The sequence below is a fragment of the Helianthus annuus genome, chromosome 15 (genome assembly GCF_002127325.2).
Source record: "Helianthus annuus cultivar XRQ/B chromosome 15, HanXRQr2.0-SUNRISE, whole genome shotgun sequence".
NCBI classification, from domain to species: Eukaryota; Viridiplantae; Streptophyta; class Magnoliopsida; order Asterales; family Asteraceae; genus Helianthus; species Helianthus annuus.
In genome coordinates this window covers 95,869,452-95,881,755 of record NC_035447.2, presented here as the reverse complement: position 1 = coordinate 95,881,755, position 12,304 = coordinate 95,869,452, and the positions used below count along the sequence as shown (strand labels likewise).

The following is a 12,304-nucleotide window of genomic DNA, read 5'->3' as shown; positions in this document are numbered from 1 at the left end:
TAGCGGAACTCAAACGTCGCTTGAATGAGCAAATCGACAGATGCGAATCCTTGGAGATTGACCTTGAGGCTGAGAAGGTCAAGGCTGCTGATGCTGAGGAGGCGCGTGCTGTGAGCACTGCCGCGCTGAATGTGGCTCAAACCAACTACTCTGAGGCTCAAGGTATCGTCGATACCCTTGTCTCAGAAGCGGAGTGGATGCGCACTCGTGGAGTAGTGTTGGTAAGTGCCTTGTGCTTTTTTCTTAAGTTGATTTGAAGAGTTTTTTCTTTAATGCTTATCTTTTGTTGAAGGTTGCCAACTCCATCCTGAATGCGAGCGAGCTAGATCGCGCCGTGGCGGCTCTGACAGATGCGGCGCGTGCGGTGGGTCACCGAGGAGGCTACCTGGAGTGTGCTGATCATGTTGAGCAAATGCTTGGGCAAGAATTTGACACAAGCCATTGCTCAGTAACAGAACGTGCCGATGCTGCGCTAGCAAGTGCTGAAAATTCCTATGACAACCTCTCCTTGCCTGTCATGGAGTTGGTTGTCGAATCGTTAAAGAAAGACGACTGGTGCCAGCGTCTTAAGGCAATCCTCGATCCACCGGTTACCGTCGAGTTGTCCGACGAAGAGCCAGCTGGTGATGATGGCGGTGATGGTGATGATGATGGCAACGATGATGATGGTGAAGATGACGGAGATGATGGTGATGATCGTCGCGAAGAATAGGAGAGTTTGTTGAGTAGTTAGTTGGTAGGCATTTGTGCCTTTGTAATTTCTTTGAATATTCTTATGTATGATGCTGCGCGGTTGCGCAAGTTGTTAATGAAACATTTTGTTTTTTCCGTTGCAATTATTGCATTGTTATAAAACTTTTATGCTAAATTAGCTCGAATAAATGGAAGCGTTTTCTAAGTATAAGGTGGCCACCCGGTCTCGCGCTTTGTTTGCGGAGAACCTTGGAGGTGGTTTGAACCACCCTGAAATGCTGGAGTGTTTTCGCGCTAATCAAAAGTTTAACATGCATTTGTAACGAAAAAATGTAATAGAAAAACATGTCGTATGTTTTCATTTAAGTCAGAAGTTGGCTCTTAGGCCTTCATACATATTTGCCAATGGCTCGTAGCCGGTGTAGCGAATTGAAAAATGGCGCAGGGCCGAAAAGATTACATATAGCATTTGCGCAATTGTTGCGCATTCCAAGTTCTTGGTAAGATGTGGCCATCTAAGGTGCGCAATTTGTAGGCCCCTTTGCCCAGGACCTCATGAATCAGATATGGGCCTTCCCATTTGGGTGCTAATTTCCCTGGGCGTTCCGCATTTGATGCTTCGTTGTCGCGAAAGACGTACTCCCCCGGATTGAAGGTACAAATGCGAACTCTTGTGTTGTAGTACCTTTCCAGCTGGGTTTTGTACTTGGCCTCTCTGATTCTCGCGATTTCGCGTCTTTCTTCTAACAGGTCCAAGTCTAGGCGCCTTTCTGCTTCATTGTCAACCGTGTTGACCGTTGTCATGCGTGGCGAGGGCAGGCCAATCTCCGCTGGGATTACCGCCTCTGAGCCATAGACCAGGCTGAAAGGGGTTTCGCCGGTACTTGTCTTTGGCATGGTCCGATGAGCCCATAAAATGCTTGGGAGCTCATCAACCCATCCGCGCCGCCTTGTTCCTAATCTGGCCTTTATCCCTTCGACGATGCATTTGTTCACACTTTCCACTTGTCCGTTGCCTTGTGGGTGCGCAACGGAGGTGAAAGTGTGTTCAATGTTCATCTCCTTCATCCAGTTCTTAAGATCGTCCGAAGCAAAGTTGGTGCCATTGTCTGTCACGATCTTGAGCGGGAGGCCAAATCTGCATATGATGTGTTCCCATATGAACTTGCGCACAATCATAGCTGTGGTGGATGCAAGGGCTTTGGCTTCTACCCACTTTGTGAAGTAGTCAACAGCTACTATGATGAACTTTACGGCGCCGGGTGCATCCGGGAAGGGTCCCACCATGTCAATTCCCCATTGTTGGAAGGGCCATGCGGTGGACACGGGAATGAGATCGTTTTTAGGACGCAGCGTTTTTGGAGAGTGTCTCTGGCAAGAGTCACACTTGCGGATCTCCTTCATTGCGTCAACATGCATACCAGGCCAGTAGTAACCGGCGCTCATGATCTTCGCGACAACCATCCTTGGTCCGGAGTGGATGCCGCAAATCCCTTCGTGGATTTCCCTTATCAAATAATTCGCGTCCTGGGGGTCCACACAGCGCAGTAGTGGTCCCAGGAAGGATTTTCGGTACAGGATACCGCCATTCATTTCGTACTGTAAGGCTTTGTTTTGGATCTTTTTTGCTTCCGCTTTGTTCTCGGGAAGCACCCCTTCTTGCAAGTATTGGATGATGGGGGTCATCCACGATGTTTGCCCTGTTTCGATCACATTCACCTGTCGCAGCAATACTGACGGGTTCTTGAGTACCTCTATCCTTACATCCTTGGCGAGATGTTGAAAGGAAGTCGAGGCGAGTTTGCTCAGGGCATCTGCGGGCTTGTTTTCTGAGCGATTGATATGTATGACTTCGTGGGTTTTGAATTGTTGGAGCAATTCTTTCGCTTGTTCTAGATATAAAGCCATGACTTCTCCCTTCGCGTCGTATATGCCATTCACTTGACTGGCTATCAGGAGTGAATCAACATGTGCGCGCAAGTTTTTTGCTCCCATCTTGATGGCGAGGCGTAAGCCTGCCAGAAAAGCCTCGTACTCAGCTTCATTGTTGGTGTTTTTGAAGTCGAGCTTAATGGCGTAAGTGAACTCGTGCTTTTCTGGGCTTACTAGACGTAAACCTGCTCCCGCGCCATCTTCATTTGATGCCCCGTCAGTGTAAAGCATCCAAGTCTCCTCTGTTGTGTTTTCCTTGGGAGTCTCTATCATCTCGCATTCCTTGCTTTTATCAGCCGGCACTTCTGTGATGAAGTCGGCGAGGACTTGCCCCTTAATGGCTGGGCGCGGCCTATACAAGATGTTATGGCCGCCCAGTTCAATGGCCCATTTTGCCAACCTGCCTGATGTCTCAGGCTTCTGAAGTATAGTGCCAATGTGGAAGTTGGTAAGCACAGTTATCACATGGCCTGTGAAGTATCGGCGCAATCTTCGGGAGGCGTGTAGTAGCGCAAGAACCAGCTTTTCCATTGTGGAATATCTTGTTTCTGGGTCTGTGAGTACCCTGCTGACGTAATAGATCGGGGTTTGCACGCCATTCCTGTCTACCAACAATACTGATCCTACTGCCTTGTCCGAGGAGGACAAGTACAGCACAAGGGGCTCTTTTTCAAACGGTGCCGTCAGCGTAGGGAGTTCGATCAGACACGCTTTCATTTGTTGAAAAGCTGTTTCGGCTTCCGGGGTCCATTTGAACTCTTGCTTCTTTACGCAATTGCGCAACGTGCTAATGAAGGGATACGACTTTGCGGCGTGATTGGAGAGAAAACGATTTAGCGCGGCCAGCCGGCCGGCTAGTCGTTGCATTTCCTTGATGTTTCTTGGTGAGGGCATTCGTTCTATAGCTTGTACCTTCTCTGGATTCACCTTGAAACCGCCGTTTGTGACAATGAAGCCCAGAAACTTCCCTTCTTCCATGCCAAAGGAACACTTGGCTGGATTTAGCTTCATATTTACGCTGCGCAATGAGTTGAACGTTTTTTCGATGTCTTTTAACATTTGGTCCTCCTCGGGACTTTTCACCACTAGATCATCGATATAAACCTCAATGTGCTTTCCGATGTCACCTGCGAAGGTTTTGTCCATCAAGCGTTGATAAGTCGCGCCTGCGTTCTTCAGACCAAAAGGCATCTTTGTGTAGCAGAAGATTCCAAGGTCTGTTCTGAATGCTGTCTTGTCTTCATATTCTAGCTTCATCTGCACTTGATGGTATCCTTTATAGCAATCCAGAAAGCACTTCCATCGGTATGGCGCGAGAGAATCAATTTTTTTATCGATCTCAGGCAAGGAATAGCAATCCTTTGGGCATGCCTTGTTGAGATCAGTGTAGTCTACGCACATGCGCCATCCGCCATTTGATTTTTCGACCATCACAGGGTTCGCCACCCAACTCTGATATCTTACTTCTCGCAAGATCCCGGCTTTAAGCAGCTCGCATACCTGCTCGTTCATTGCTTTTGTCTTGTCTGCCCCTAGGCTGCGCCTTCTTTGGACCTTTGGCTCGACAGATGGGTACGTGTTTAAGCAATGCTCGGTGATGTTGCGCGGGACACCGGTCATGTCTGCCGGCGTCCAGGCAAATATATCCATGTTTCGAAACAGCAGTTGCTTTAGACGTGTTCTGATGTCAGACGAAATGGCGTGGCCAATTGTCACGGTCTGCTCGGGGTATTTCCGGTTTAAAACCCATTTCTCCGGCTCAGTCGTAGAGACCTTTGCCGCTTTTGTTGGGCGTAGCTCGTCAGTTGACATTACTTCCTTCTTGGCGTATATGATTGCTACTCCTGTTTTGGTTGGGAAACCTATTGCAGAATGAGGCGTTGACGTCACCATGTTTAGCTCGCCTTGTGTTTCCCTCCCAAGAAGCACATCATGCCTTGATTTCACTGGCATTACCATAAAGTTCACATTTGTTGTTCTTGAATGTTTCCCGTCAGAGAGCGTGACAGGGAAACTGATCTGTCCGAGAGGAAAAACCATTTCGTTGCAAAATCCAGACAAAGGATAGTCGACAGGTTCGAGTCGCGCTTTATCCTCTTCATCCAGCTGATTGAAACATTGTTCGTAGATGATGTCGGCTGTGCTTCCTGGGTCGATGAAGATGTATTCTGTTTCATAGTGACCAATTATACCAGTAATGACGACGGGTCGTGTGGCGCGAGGACCGCCGCGCACTACTGGGAATATGACTTGCTGTTCTTGCCAAGAGGGCTCGTAGGGCCGTTTGCCTTTTTCTCTCGCGGTGTATCTTGGTCCGTTGACCATGTGAGTCTCTAGCCGTCTCACCTTTTTGTGGCTACCTTCATCGTGACGCTGGAGCTGACGGGTGTCCTTGCGCACATTCTTCACTAAATGGCTTAGCTTGCCGCTTTTGAGCGCTCTTTCGATTTCCTGGCGCAAACTGTAGCAGTCATCGGTCAAATGCCCAGAGTCTTTGTGGAAATCGCAGTACAAATTGGGGTCTTGCCCTTTCTTGTTTGTCATTGGCCTTGGCGCCTTGAAATCGACATTCTCCGTCATCAATACCTCCTTTGGAGTTTTTGTGAGCGGAGTCCAGTGTTTGTCACGGTTGTCGTCTCTGACTGCTTTCTTGTAACCGATTCGGTCAATCGTATCTCGCGCATCTTCTCTGTAACGTGGCCTGTCGTCACGGCCTCTGGGTCTTTCAGACTTCCAATCGTTGTTTTTGTATTTGTTGCGCTTGTTATTGTTGTCGCGCGGCCTCTCGTTTGCTCTTGAGAATCGATCCTCGGAGTAATAACCCTTTCCACCAGCAAGGGATTCCTCGGTTTGCGCGACGATCTTCGCTGCTTCCATCAGCTTATCCCACTCTTTTGGCATCCCATCTTTGCCTGTGATGGTTCTAATGAGGCTATCACAGCGTATAGCCTTCTTGAAGTGGCAGCGCATGAGTTGCTCACTGACGCCGCCAATCTCTAAACATTCTTTGTTGAAACGCGTGATGAAGTCCTCCAGACCTTCACCATCCCTTCGCCATATATCTTCTACTTCCGCCGTATCACGCTGATAGCGACGTTGTTGGCTAAAGTAGCTTAAGAACTGCGTCTTGAAATCTGTCCATGACTTAATCTTTCCGGGCGGAAGGCTGTCAAACCAGGCGCGAGCCGCTCCGGTAAGAGTTTGAATGAACAGGTGGCACCACATGGGCATGTTCCAACCTCCCATGCAGCCCACACTCGTGAATGTTCTGACGTGGTCGTCTGGGTCAGTCAACCCATTGAATTTCCCAACAGTCGGGGGTAGTTTCTCTCTTGACAGTGGTGCGAGTGCAATTTTTGGGATAAACTTGGAGTGCTCCGCAGCTTCCGCTGGTCTGTATGCCAGGCGGAAATCTCGTTCAGCTTCTTCTGTGTAGCCAATGTGTTGTCTTGGCTTATAGTACTCATGGTTTTTTGGTAAGCGATTGAAGACTGATGATTCTTCATCACCTTCCCATGTAGGATCATATGGGTCGGTTTCTTCCCATTCATTGTTCATGTTGCGCGGCGTGAGCCGGCTATGAACAGGGCCTCGTTGAAGGTTCGACGGATATTCATAGTAACTATCTGTTTCCCCTCTTGTATCGCGCGTGTCTTGTACGCTTAAACGTCTTGTAGGGGGGGGCCTGTTGGTTCTGCCTTGTATATTGGCTGGCGGTGGCATTTGGCGCATCCCTTGACTCGGAGGGGTGACCAAGGACGGTTCTGCCGTCAAAACTGCCTGCTGCGCGATGAGCGATTGGTATGCTGCATTGATAGTGGCGATGTTCTTGGCATACCACGAGGCTGGGGTTTCGCCCTCTGGTAAGCCAAGTAATGCAGATACATTTTGAGGTGGCGCTGGGTTGGACGGTCCTTCGCCGTTGTTACCTGGGGTAACCATTTGTGTGATACGGGTAACGCTCCCGCGCTGACCCCCCGTGTTGGTGATCTCAACTTCACCTATTTCTTCGACTTGGGCTTGGAGGTTTTGGACTCCTTCACCCAAGACCGTGTTAGAATTGGCTCCGAAGCCGAACTCTGGAAAGATTCCTTGACCAGTCATAGTCGAAGGATGAAAAGATGTCAAAGGCTCAAATAAAGAAGATGAGGGTGGTTATAGAAAAAATCGGTGGGCGCCAATGAAGAAACAGTGATCTAATTAAGGTATTAATTAGAGGGGTTTATGTTCCTATCATAGTGGTTAATCTTCTTTGAGGTATTTGAGCTCCGACTGGTTAATCAACCTGCAAAACAGAACACCGTTACTCGTTAAGAGGGGAATGTGGGGGTTTCCCTCTTAACCGGGCTCCGGCGTGAGAATAAGCGACTGCTTTGAGAGTAATTAAGTAGTTAGAGTAAGAGCCGAGAGAATAGAATGAATAACCTGAAGAATGAAGGTCTCTATTTATAGCCGGAGAGGTGTAAGAGGTTGTGGGCTGATGGGCCTTGGGCCAGAAACGGACAACAACGAATATGCTCTTTGCCTCGCTGGCCTCGACTGCTTAGTGGCTTCTAGATGCTCGTCGGTGCTGGCGCACCTTGATTGGAGCCACGTGTCATTGTTGTCGGCCTTGTTGTCCCTTCTGTCATCAGCAAAGTGGAGATCGTGGGACAGTTGTCCCCGTCTCTTGATTGGTGCCATGTAGGCGTCCTTGTGTACTTATCGTCAGAAGATCGTGGCGCACGATTGAACAGAGCCTGCTGGACGCTCATTGGCTCTTTTTACTGCCACTTGTACCCTGTGTACCTCTGTAGGTAACAGCGCGTCTTCCTATGGAGAGGATTTTGTTTGATGGCAACTAACCCGCGCGGGGCTAGTGTGCTCACTTATACCATTGTTTTTATGCTAAGTGTTGCTATCTGAGTTTATTATGTGCTTTTCCTCGCGCGGGGGTAAGTCACAATGTGATGTGAGCTGCGCGAGATTGTTATTATCAAGTTGTTATGCTAAGGAGTATGGTCTCACGTGCAACCTGTTATGAGGTTTGCGCGACTTTTTGGGACCATACCCCTTCAATATTCCGTTTTTTTTACTTCCAAACCGCTCGTTAGACACCAATCATCCCATACTTATTGCTAATCAATATAATCACAATCAAAGTTGTGAGTCACGTAATATAATTTGAATCACAACGTCATTTTATTACTAACACCCAACTTATAACATTTATCAATTACATGTTATCTCAAACGGGTCAAAAGGAAATATTTACTATATCCTTTTTAATATATATACACACACGCACAATACTTGCCCATTTTAAGCATCTTAACAACAATACCATTCACAATTTGCATCATTACCTGGGTTGATATTGTTATTTAATTATATGATTAACATAACATCAACAAACAGATAACATCTTTTTTTGTCTTATTATTAGTATAGTATCAACTAACATGTCAAAATTCCAGCTAACCCATACTACCATGTTCTTATCAATTAACGAGTCAAAATCCCTCTTAACCCCTTATCAACAAATACATTGTAGTACTATAATCGATTTGCAAATTTAATATCAATATACATAATGTTGCTACTAATTATACTTTGTTTTTTAGTCATTACACGTATCTTAACTTAATACGTTTACTAACTAATCCAAATCCCATACAATCATCCGAAACTAAGATCACATAAAGATTGTGTACGATAAACTTACATTTGTCACAAGTCGAAATGACCCGTGCTCATTCTTTTTAAGTCACAAGAATCAAGATACAAGCCAAATGGGTCAAAACGACCCATATCCACTTTATAAAATTAAAATGCCCAAAACATACTGATTCTTAAAATAGATGTAAGGTTAACTTACCTTTGCCCGTGGGAACTTGATTACTCCTTCATCAACTCGTCCCATCGACTCCCAAGCTATAGCGTGTCTAGCTTGTTTGTATGTCAATATATAATCATTAGAATGCATAATGTTCAACCTTTGTAATCTAATATTTGTATCCTATCAATAATAACTGAGTAATTACATTTATTCATCCAAAGATCGAACATGATCAATAATGCATACATATATATTTACTCCTTTGACCCGTTTGTACAAAACTTGTATAATTCATGTTTAAATCATTTCAATACTTTAGATACCTTTTAATAGTACAATAAATCATTAGTAACCAATATTCAAAGCTTAACCCAAAGGTATACAAATATTCGTTACTAATTAATATTTTATAAAACATTATTTTTGTGCAGCCTTTTTCAGTGCAGCTGTGTTCACGGGCTGTCTTGACCTATTTAACGACCATGTTTTTATTTCTTCTAAACTTCATTAGGAAAAAGACTTAACAAGGATTCCAACCCAAAAAGAATCACCTTAATCGGATCGACGGTTGATTTTATATGATTATTTTAAAATGGTTAAACTCCTGTATAGAAGCTGAAAATTCAGCTCATTATAATTTTGACCCAAATCTGATTTCGATCAGTTTAATCCACCCAAAACCTCCTTTAAACATCCAATTATCATCTTACTTGTCCACTTTGTTTATTAGTTATGAACTCTATGGATAAATGAACATCTAAGATGGTTTATACCATAGTTGTTAAAAGTCATCGCCTCTTGCACCTAGGCCCAATTTCCTAGCAAGGCGAGGCAATTGCGCCTTAAGTCGAGGCAATTGCGCTTTAATTCTCCTGGTAATGGTTCATGCACGTATTCCAATGAGATTCCTAGATTCAAATCAGTTTCCGCCCAAATTCTTTAAATTATGACAAGATTCCAATGAGATTTCTACTTTTATCTAACGAAACTATTTTCTACACTAATAAACTAGCATTTATAACTTTTGGTACTAAACATACGATATAAAATGTCATATAATAGCTTAAGTTTTATTTTATTTGAAGAATAGTTTTAATTTTCTATTATATAAAAATATTTTAATTTTTTTTTTGTTGTGCGTTTTTTTTTTCTCAGGGCCGCGCTTTTTTTGTACCTTGCGCATAGGTCACAAGCGAGACCTATACGCCTTGAGTGCGCCTAATGCCTTTAATAACTATGGTTTATACTTCCAACTACTTTCATAATTCCATACCAACCAATTCTACCTGGTTTAAGCATTTCAACAAACAACTTATGTGCATAACTTCTATATCATACCACCATACTTATAGATGATTTCTAATCGACCAACAAACAATATAATTACGGGTTAGCTAATACGAACCATCAATTAGCTATAAAATTATCGATCAAGATTATCTACACACAAATTATTACTAACATACAATCTCTTGATGTGTTCATAGTTTCCTCCCTAAAGTCGGTCATAATACATTACACACATAAGAACTTATAATCAAAACAGATTTTTATTATCTAACCATGAAATCTGATGAATATGAAGAATAGATAACAATGGAGAATCTTGGCCGGTTTAACAACCGGACTAAATGTTTCTCCACAATCTATGCCAACCTGTTGCAAGCGACCATCACAAACTAGACGAGCTTTATAGCGTTCCAAACTGCCGTCAGATTTGAACTTATGTTTAAATAGCCACATGCTTCGGATGATGTGCATGTTGGGTTGTCTAGGTACCAATTCCAAAGTCTCATTTTTAATAAGAGCATGATATTCGTTAGTCATGGAATTGTGCCATTCTGGTATAGAAAAGGCATCAGACGGGTTTTTGGGGACGGGAATAATAGTGGAGGCGTGAAGGTTTAGTTGACGTTTGGGTTTAACAATGCCATCCATTGCACGGGTGCGCATGGTGCGGGTTGGATAGGACAGTGGAATGGGTGTGGACGCAGGTGTAGGAGATGTGGGCGAGGGGCGTGTGGGGTTTGGCTGAGTTGAGGTTGTGTGGGCAAGAGTGACCGGTGTAGAGAATGCGGTTTGGGAACTAGGTGTTAGTGGGCTAGAGGCAGTAGAGGTTGTGTGGGCCGGTGATTTGTGGACAGGTGAGTTTGGAGGGTGAACGGGTGAACTGTGGGCGGAAGAGGGAGAGTGGGCTGATGTGAGGGTGTTGGGTGAGCTCTGGTAGTGGCCCGAGTGGGTATGGGCGGAAGGTGTAGAGTGGGCCGATGTGTGGTTTGATGGTGTAGCTGGGTGAGGTGTTATAATGGACCATATATGGTGTGGGAAAGAGGTGTCGAGGAAGTCACACGAGGGAGGTGGGGTAATATTGTTGGCAAATGTCGTCGAATACAACATGACGTGAAATGTGTATTTGTCTTCTTTTTAGGTTGAAACATTTATACCCACGGTGGGTGGAGGGTAACCTAGAAAAAACGCATGGGTACGACCGGTTTTCCAATTTATGTACGGTGGTTGAGGGGGTAAGTGGATAACAAAGACAACCGAAAACCTTTAAATGGTCGTATGATGGTGTTCGATGATAGAGGATTTCGGTTGGGGTTTTGTTGTTTTTAAGCTTTGAAGGAAGGATGTTTAATAGGTAGGTGGTAGTTTCAAGGGCATGTTGCTAAAAAATGTTTGGTAAGGAGGCATCTGTTAATAGTGTGTACGAACCATGTTATTTATTGTACGTATTTTACGATCGGCCTTACCATTTTGGGAGGAAGTGTGAGGGCAAGAGAGACGAAATAACATGCCATGTTGATTAAAGAATTGGTGAAAAGAGGAATTCACGTATTCTTTGCCGTTGTCACATTGAAATGTTTTTATCTGGCACTCAAATTGAGTGTTGATGAATTGATGAAAGTGACAAAAATCGAGTATACTTGAGACTTTTTGGCAATGGGAAAAGTCCATAAATAAAGTCATCAAGAAACAAGATATAGTATCGATGGTCGTCAGAACTAATAATGGGGGAGGTCCATAAGTCACTATGTATAATGTCAAACGGTTTAAATATTTTAGTGTTGGAACTAGTAAATGGTAATTTAATGCTTTTTTCCAAATACATATGATTGACAAATGTCTTTATTAAAAGTTTCAAATGAAACAGAACAAGATTGTTTTAACGACTGTAATGAGGATTGTCCCGGATGACCAAGACGTTGGTGGCATAATGTGGAGGAGATAGCAGCAAAGGTGGATGGTGAGGTAGTGCTTCCTGATCTGTCACACCCCGGCCACGTAAAACAACAAATCGTGGCGGAAACGTCGGGGAGTGTCGTAACAGAATCATTGTTTCACAACCATGGATTAGAATTGTTTCGTTTTATTGAATATTGAACTCATTGATTTATTACAAATCAGATAAATACAAATATTGTCTTTCAAGTTTTAAAGTCACTAAGGCACAAGTCCATCCTATGTATAGCATGCATCAACAATCATCACATAGCAGCACCTGAAACATATATGAAAAAAGGTACGTCAGCATAAAAATACCTGTGAGTAACATAGGTTTTGTTGATTTAGATTCATGGCTTTAGTTAACATAAGAAAAAGGTTTTATGTTTTACAAAAATAGCCATGAATCCTTGTAAAAGTTTTGTTTCTAAAAAAATGTATTATTTTGACAAAAGGTTTGTAGTATATACAAAAAATATACTTTGGTTTGGAAATAGTTAAATGTATAGTATATCAAAAATATACTTTTGTTACTAAAATAATAGATTTGGCAATATATCACAAATATACTTTGAATTTGAAAATTTGCATATCAACTACGCTTTGGTTTTGAGTATAACATATCCACTATGTCTT

The 12,304-nt window shown here is 43.7% G+C and overlaps 1 protein-coding gene across 1 annotated transcript; it reads right to left on the bottom strand.

The window, feature by feature from the left end:
• Nucleotides 1-894: 894 nt before the first annotated feature.
• On the bottom strand, nucleotides 895-5,169 carry LOC110933813. The gene is made up of 2 exons (XM_022177018.1): nucleotides 4,399-5,169; nucleotides 895-987 (listed from the first exon to the last, which is right to left on the bottom strand). Exons 1-2 carry the CDS (start codon nucleotides 5,167-5,169, stop codon nucleotides 895-897), a joined length of 864 nt encoding a protein of 287 aa, XP_022032710.1.
• Nucleotides 5,170-12,304: the final 7,135 nt, after the last annotated feature.

Excerpts from the sequence above, each read along its gene's own strand:
- LOC110933813 (XM_022177018.1), bottom strand. The coding sequence starts at position 5,169 with ATGACAAACAAGAAAGGGCAAGACCCCAATTTGTACTGCGATTTCCAC. Across the intron at positions 988-4,398 it reads GCCCAACAAAAGCGGCAAAG|CGCGAAAACACTCCAGCATT; the intron begins GTCTCTACGACT and ends ACTTTTGATTAG.